General features: G+C 41.2%; 1 protein-coding gene across 4 annotated transcripts in view; it reads left to right on the top strand.

Annotated features, from left to right (window-relative positions):
* Positions 1-7,661, top strand: part of Ntng1 (netrin G1) — a 323,535-nt gene extending 315,874 nt beyond the window's left edge. For all 4 annotated transcript variants that reach the window (XM_005388823.1, XM_005388824.1, XM_005388820.1 and 1 more), the window contains one exon: positions 4,813-7,661. In XM_005388823.1, coding sequence (XP_005388880.1) covers positions 4,813-5,042 — 230 coding nt within the window. In that variant the 3' untranslated portion in view covers positions 5,043-7,661. The remainder of the gene's footprint in view (positions 1-4,812) is intronic.
* The last annotated feature ends 467 nt before the right edge of the window (positions 7,662-8,128 follow it).

The raw sequence follows: 8,128 nt of genomic DNA on the forward strand, positions 1-8,128 counted from the left end.
CGCCAACTGAGGGGCAGTTTTATTGTCAGGGCTCGTCGTCCCCATACACTGCAGGGTGTCTGGTGACATCCCTGCCCTCAACCCATGAGGCCCAGTAGCAGGCCCTCCCTCCACACTGGTACCAACCAAATCCCTCCCCAGATATCGTCTGCTCTTCCCTGACAGGCAAAACCATCCACTACCGAGAACTACTTCTTTAAAATGACACTGAGAGACCCTCAGTAAATGTTAATTCTTTGAATTTTTTAAATTCTTTTCCTAATAGTCCCCAAACCCTTTCTGCCAGTTTAATCAAGAATATACAGTACTAATTTTGCATATTGTCTCTGTCCAACTCGAAGTGGCCTTTTTCCTCTTCTGGTCTGTCCATAATTCCTAGATAGTCATCCACAGCAGGAGACATCTGTGATTAATTTCAGACTTTTGTGTGATCACTGTAGTTCCTTGGAATTTTTTACTACCATTCTCATAGTCTTGCTTTCTCTATCTGTGGTTTAAATGCTGTTAAGTGTTTTCCAGAGTTCTAGCTGCAGTTCTCACTTGTACCTGTTCTATATTCTCCAAGCACAACGCTTTCCTCTCTGCTTCAGTTCCATAATAATGACCATCCAAATCTCTGTCTCCAGGATGAACTATCACCTGAAACATAAGTGGTCTTTCTAATAGAAAACACCTGAGGAACCTACAGATTCCTCAAAGTCAGTTGGTCCAAAAAAATGTTGTCTTCCCTGACCAAACTCTTCCTACTATCTCCTTTTCTTAATAAATTCATTATGCATCCACATGCCCAACATAGGAACCTTGGAAATTCCCTTACTTGCGCCTTTCACATAAGCCATCTCTAAATACGTTCTCTCCATATTGCTCTAACCCAGCCCCAGTTCACTCCGTGAAGGAGCCTAGATTCCTTGCCCCTGCCCGACCCTTCTCTGGTCTAGCTTCACCTTTCTTTTCCCTTTGAAACTTGGTGCTTATGTATCTTTGACAACTTCCCATTGCCTGGGATGCAAACCCTGTGGTGTTTTACAAAACATATTCACAGCCAGGATGCCACCTACCATTCTGGCCTCCATTTGCCCCATGCGTTGCAGCCATAGCCCATTCTTCATTCACTAATATCGTCTACGTGTCTCTAAGGTAGGCTCCCTGTCAGAAAACTGAAACCTTGCTCGTTTTTTCAACAGAGAAAACTAATGTCAGGGGGCTGGGGATTTAGCTCAGTGACATAGCGCCTGCCTGGCAAGCATAAGGTCATGAGTTCGATTCCCAGTACCGGAAAAAAAAAGAAAACTAATGTCAGGAAATGGGTAAACAGCTGTTTGAGAATTTAGCAATGAAAAGAGGACACTGAGGAAACACTGGGATAATAACTACTCATCTAGGTAGCAGCTACTACTCTGGGGATGGAGAGTGACAGGAAGGAGAATAGGGTTTTCAGGAACTAAGAGTGTGGACCAAGAGACTTCATAGGTCTGAGATCTGTACCTCTGAGGAGGGATAATGCCTAGCTACCACCTGGTATCTCTGTGATAGGAGGTGAGGCTCGAGCCACTAGGGAAAGGATCTTGCCTGGCTGGTGCAGGAACATTCATGGGTGAAAGGAAGCTGGTTCTGAATCAAGCTGAGCACTGGAACCAAATGCTGCTGTAGGGATAAAGTCTATTGCTGAGGCAGAACAAGGAGGAAAGCCATCCATCAGAAACGAGGGAATTTCTTCATTCATCCTTCCTTCTTTGCTCCCTCCAGGGCCCCTTGTTGGTGGAATTGGCAGATGACTTCTGTCAGGATGCTGGCTTCAACATCAGAAGGGCAGACGTAAAGTTTGGGACAACTGCTTAACAAGCAACACTTGTATCTTACATCACCTTGCCTTTACTCATACAGCTGCCCCATCCGTAATGTTCTCTCTACCAATTCTGCCTGATGCGACCTTTACTCAGAAACAGTGTCTTTGCTAAGATCATTCCCAATCTTCCTCAAAGCAATTGTTTCCATCCGCATTTGAGTTTCACTAGCAGTTTGCAAATACTTCCTATGTAGTCTTTTTGTATCGCACCATAATATTTCTACATATGTGTGTTTATTTTCCACCAAACTGTGAGTTCCTTTAGGGCAGTTAGAGCTACATCCACAAGTTCTAGCAGCAAGCCTGACACAAAAAGGATGTTGGTTGAGCTGGATGAAAGCAACAAGGGCATTTTAATTAAACTAACATTAGACCACTTCTATAGTTTATCCTCCCAACCACATTTGAACTTCATAAAAGCAGACATCACGCTTTATGTTTCTTTGCATTTCTTAACTATGTTTAGTACAAGGATTTATATGCTGAAGAAGAACTCTATGATTTTTATCCACCTAGTTTGTTCATTAACTGACAGAATTTTGGTACAAAATGATATGAACATGGAGCATGAGGTTATAAAAATCAGATGAGATCTATAGTGAGGTTTAAATGTGCTTCTAGCATCTGATTCCAACAAATAGTTCGCATTATAAAATTCAGCATTTGTTGAATTTTAATGGGAATAACACAATCAAGATATCTAATGCAATGTGTCTTATAGTAGATTCTAAAGTAATTAAATATATTCTAGGTTTCATATTTTCTGTTTGTATCTTACAGGAAATATATTCCTCCAATCCATGAAATGATTAATCCTGGGCCACATGAGTTCCTTATGTATGCATTAAATTTCTCATGACCATCAAAATCAACTAGTAGATTATTTAAATGTAGGAAAGATATTGAATTTTAACTTAATCACCAGCTTCTAAAAAAAATAAAAAGAAGAAACCCCTGTTCAACAACTGATTTATATTCAGGTCCAAGTAGAAGAAAAATAGCTTTTTTTAAAAGGGGGAGTGATATTTAATTAACTATTGATTTCTTCTCAATTATTCAAGGCAAGCAATTATCGATATTGATGGAACAGATATTTCCTACCTCTAGTGCCCAAATGAAAGGAAATATCCCATTCAGCACTCTGCGGCCAGACAAGAAATGCTGGAAATAGTTATTTGGGTCTGTTTATTCCATATTGCCCCAATTAAACAGATATTTCTTCAAGTGTAAGCAAAACAAAATCCTGAAACTCTATGTATGCTTTCCATTAGGCCAACCACAGAGCTACAGAGCTTGACCTTTACAACCATAATTCATAAAATACTACAATCTGAGTCTGGTGCTTATGATTTCTTAGCCATCCAATAAGAAGTAACTTATATAATAATTAGAACCCATGGAACACTGTTTTGTATATCAGTATTTTGAGCCTGAACGATTTTGGACCCTTACCAGTCACTGCTGAATTTATCGATAGCAAATGTGGATACATTTGCAAGTTAAGCCTACACTCTATGTGTAACTGCCTTGGAGGTCACCAAAGGAATGTTGAAGAAGGTAGTCCAACAGGCCTCTGTTTAGGGCATTTTGTTGTTAGTTCTGTGAATATCTACCCCATGTTTGTTCAGCCCATTTGCACATTGAATATTAACATGTTTGTGGGTAAAAAGCTTCTCTTGACACTATTACTGAATGCTATTAAAAGACAAAGCAACATTCAGTATAGACTTACTGCTTGGAGGGTGGCAGTCATTTAAAATTAGTATTCCCTTAATAGTAACATTAAATGTGTATACGAGTATGTCTGCTGAAGTGTTTAATTTATGTAACATATCTACAAAATTTGACAATCTCATTTTTAAATAAAAAGTTATATTTTGTAAAAGCTACTTTTTCTGCTCTGTCCCCTACCCTCACCCTCCCCACACTCTAGAGGGGTCTTTAAGTGAAATGCTTAAGCAGCATTTGTTGTTGAGAAGTGTTCTTCGCTCTTTTATTCTTTGTTGTGTTAATTTCCCTGGGTTCTATTTAACATTCTGCTAAATCAGTGAAACCCTGATTACCTAAAAGGATAAGAGACATGGAATTAATGAGATTAACCAGAATCGTGAAGACACAGAAATTCTCAGACCTGAAAGTTACATGACAAAGGCTGTGGGTGAATTCTAGTCTCGAGTTGCTCGTCTTGATTTATTCAAACTGATCCTATTAATTGATGGACATAATGAAGTTTTGGAAATCAGGGTTTCACCATTACATTTATCACCGTCCCAGAAATCAAGGTAACCTTGGGCTCTGCTTCCTGTATTTACAAGACAATAAAAGTCCTGATCGGCTGTCAGGACAAACGTGACTGCTCTTCCTCACACGCCTCCTGTGAACCAAGCCTTGCCTCTTCCCATCTGGCTGCTGCATGCCCGGAGCCTCCTTTCCCCTCCTCCCCGCTGCTCATCCCCGCCTGTCCCTTGGGCTCTGTCTGCATGTACACAGCTGCTGGGAGCCACACGCAGGGAGAATGGCCTGCCCCTTGAAGATTCTGGGTCATTTTAGCAAAACTGCTTTGCATTTTAAATACCACTCATTTGGCTTCAGAGCTCTGCACTCTTGTATCAGGCACTTGTCTTTTAAAGGCCCAGGAGGTCACAACAGGTCCCAGGTCCACGAAGAGAAGATAACTGCCAACGCAGGAGTACTGCATTACTTTTGTATTGGATAGCCCGAAAGGGGCAATGCTAATATCCAAGATTGCAGCAAAAATCTATATGAAAAATGACTAATATGATCAAAACAAAGGCAGCATTTGTTTGGGAATCGGAGTCACTTGCTCGGTTTGCGGCGGGGAGGGGGGTACCCAAGATAGCAGGATCGATAGAGATGTTTTATACAGCTGCAAACATGATGCACCCGATGAACTTAAATTGATTCTGCTTCTTCTTCCCGCACCCCCACCCCATCCCATTCTGCAGCGAATGTCTGCGACAACGAGCTCCTGCACTGCCAGAACGGAGGGACGTGCCACAACAACGTGCGCTGCCTGTGCCCGGCCGCGTACACCGGCATCCTCTGCGAGAAGCTGCGGTGCGAGGAGGCGGGCAGCTGCGGCTCGGACTCGGGCCAGGCGGCGCCCCCGCAGGGCTCCCCGGCGCTGCTGCTGCTCACCGCGCTGCTGGGGACAGCCAGCCCCTGGGCCTTTTAGGCGCTGCATCCAGCCATCGGACAGGCCTGTACCGTGGGAAAACAAACACAACGCAAGCACTTGTTACTAACGTCGAAAACACACCCACACCCCCTCCAACACAGTGTACCAACGAAGGAGGCCTAACTGAACTAAGCCATATTTATCAGACGGGGACGACACATCGGAGTCAAGACTCTTAATTCCTGACTACAGAGGCGTTGCAGCTGTTGGTATTCTGGCTGCAAATCACATCGCCAGCTGAGGAGCTTTTTGTGCATTGGAAAGGCTTTGACAGCCCCACCCTGCCCCCACCAGGAAAGACAGCAAAAACAAACAAGCAAACAAATCAACCAACCTAAAAACACTTGCTACTCTAACGTGGTGCATCCTAGTACAGCTCTGCCCTGTGTGGACCAACCAAATGAACGTTCTTTGCTGTCAGGTGCACTGTGGGTATACGGAAACCTGTTAAAAGCTGCCATATTGGCCTGCTTCAGTCCCTGAACCCCTCCCGACCTGTGCTTTAGTGAACGTTGCTCTGTAACCCCTGTTGGTTGAAAGATTTCTTTGTCTGATGTTAGTGATGCACATGTGTAAAAGCCCCCCTTCCCAAGCGCAAGCCAGTCATACCCTTGTATATCCTAGCAGCACTAAGTCAGCAGTGTGTGCTCACACCCACTGTACAAGAGTGGCTATAGAAAAAAGAAAGTGTATCTATCCTTTTGTATTCAAATGAAGTTATTTTTCTTGAAATACTGTAATATGTAGATTTTTTGTATTATTGCCAATTTGTGTTACCAGACAATCTGTTAACGTATCTAATTCCGATCAACAAAGACTGACATTTAATTTTGTCCTCCTTTGTTCTGTTGCGTTTCATTGTACAGAGATTTCTCTGTAAGGGCAACGACCGTGCTGGCATCAAAGAAGTATCAGTTTACATATATAACAAGTGTAATAAGATTCCACCAAAGGACATTCTAAATGTTTTCTTGTTGCTTTAACACTGGAAGATTTAAAGAATAAAAATTCCTGCATAAACCATTTCAGGAATTTGTATCGCAATTTCTTAAGATGCAAGAAGCAGACGCCAAGCAGGTTCACACTCACTTCACTGATTTCTGTGTGGACGTTGAACTGATGAATGTAGTTCCCAGGAAGATGGATTCACGACCACTAGCTGGACAACTTCTGCAAAATATGAGACTATTTCCACTCGGGAAAAATTATAGCAGACAAAAGAAAAAAGAAAAAGAAAGGAAGGAAGGAAGAAAGAATCTAAGTGATTTCCAAGATTATGCCAAAGCCTGTTGGCAGAGTACTAAGAGACTTATCTTTGAGTCATGCTATTTTCACAGAATGATGGTTATCATGTGGCTCTAGGGATGCTAATCTATGTATCTTTCCAAATACAGTGTTTACATGGAGGATCATAAGAGGCCACCTGGGGAACCAGGACAGTAACAGGGAAATTGAGTGATTAGCAATTTGACTTTGGATATATTCAGACGAAGTATTTAAATGAAATATCAAAATATACAGCAGCAAGTAGACATAACTGCTGTTGCTGAGAATAAAGTTTGTTTTAAGTACTGCCCAAGGTGTAATAAATTCTTGTTTCTGCCTTTTACTAGGCCAATTACCGAACAAGACAGCAAGGGGAGGAGGGTGGGGGAAAATCCGCAAAGTTTCAAAGAGACTGAAACAGTGTATATTCCATTCCTAGCACAGTGTTGGCCTATATGTTACAAATGCGTTAGCAGCAGCATCTCCTGGAATCAAAAACAATTATCAGTCCAAGCCAGAGTCTTAAGGACAGCGGAGTCCTACATGACTTGGTAGAGCAATAACCTATGATAGTATTAGGTCAGAAGCCTCTTTCTAGTCTGAATTCTCCACCCTGCTGCCACTCCTTGCTGGAATGGGGTGGGGGTGGGGAAATGCCTTCTAATAAATAACCTGAGTCAAAACTAGATGAAGGAACAGCATGTCTTATTGGTTTTGTTCCCAGAAAAGCCAATTCGAAGAAGGCAATAAAAGGTAAACAGGTGATGCCTGTACTGCCTGCCACCCCGCGTCTAAGTCGATTGAATGTTTGTTATTCAAACCAACAGTCTCTTTTGAAATAAATAAATTAGAGCTTTGGCTTAGTGTCAGAGTGACCAACCATAAATCGGAGATTTATATTAGAAAGATAAATATAAAATTATATTTCAAGCTCACCAAAGAATGCACATGAAAATTCTGATAGCATAGAGTTTCAGATTACTAACAATGAGATAGATTCCTAATATTAAAATTGGAGTTTAAGTTGTTTTATAGTTTATTAGCACAAACCAAAGGCAGACTGTGTGTTATTTCTGGCAACGATGCACTTTATCATTATCCGCTCATGGCTTTGTCACAATGCTCAGGAATCAGATGCTGCACAGTTCAATATGTGGGATTCCAAAAGCTAATTCTAAAATTTAATGAAGACCTGATCTATTCATCTGCATTTTATCTTTATGAGGCTATAAGAATCTAAATTGATGAGAAATATCTTGCATTCAGTGTATTTAGATATAGTTTTCTGAATTTCCTGAAGTGATGTGATCTGCTTTTAATAAAAATTCACTTTTAGGTATATGATGGAAATGAAATGTTCTTTTTAATTTGGATTCTCAAGTTCTTTGAAAAGACCTGTTTCTTTGAAGAAATCTCAACTCAGTGGATTTTGTCTCCTGCTTTCCAGAATGATTGCAAATCTGTTTTCATCTAAAATACTGTGCCCTAACAATAGGATAGGGAGGATAAAAGGGGGTACTAACGTGTACCCGCATTTGAGGTCCTAGTTCTTGCTTTGTTTCTACTTGGACATTGCCCTTAAGGTGGGACAATGTAGACTTACATATGAGTTAATCCGTTAATTTTCCCACAAAGTGAGAGTGTGATTTATTCTGTCATTATTGATGACTATAAAATTTCAAAAACCAGGACCAAGTGTCAACTATACAGAAACTGTTGTTATTTACAAGAAATAAATCTGCCTTGTTGTGGTAGAGGAGAGATTCTTTCCTGACACTGTACAGAGCATCAGAGAGAACATTAGTTCCAGCAGAGAA

Source organism: Chinchilla lanigera, unplaced genomic scaffold, assembly GCF_000276665.1.
Source record: "Chinchilla lanigera isolate Chin_1 unplaced genomic scaffold, ChiLan1.0 scaffold00034, whole genome shotgun sequence".
In the NCBI taxonomy this organism is placed as follows: Eukaryota; Metazoa; Chordata; class Mammalia; order Rodentia; family Chinchillidae; genus Chinchilla; species Chinchilla lanigera.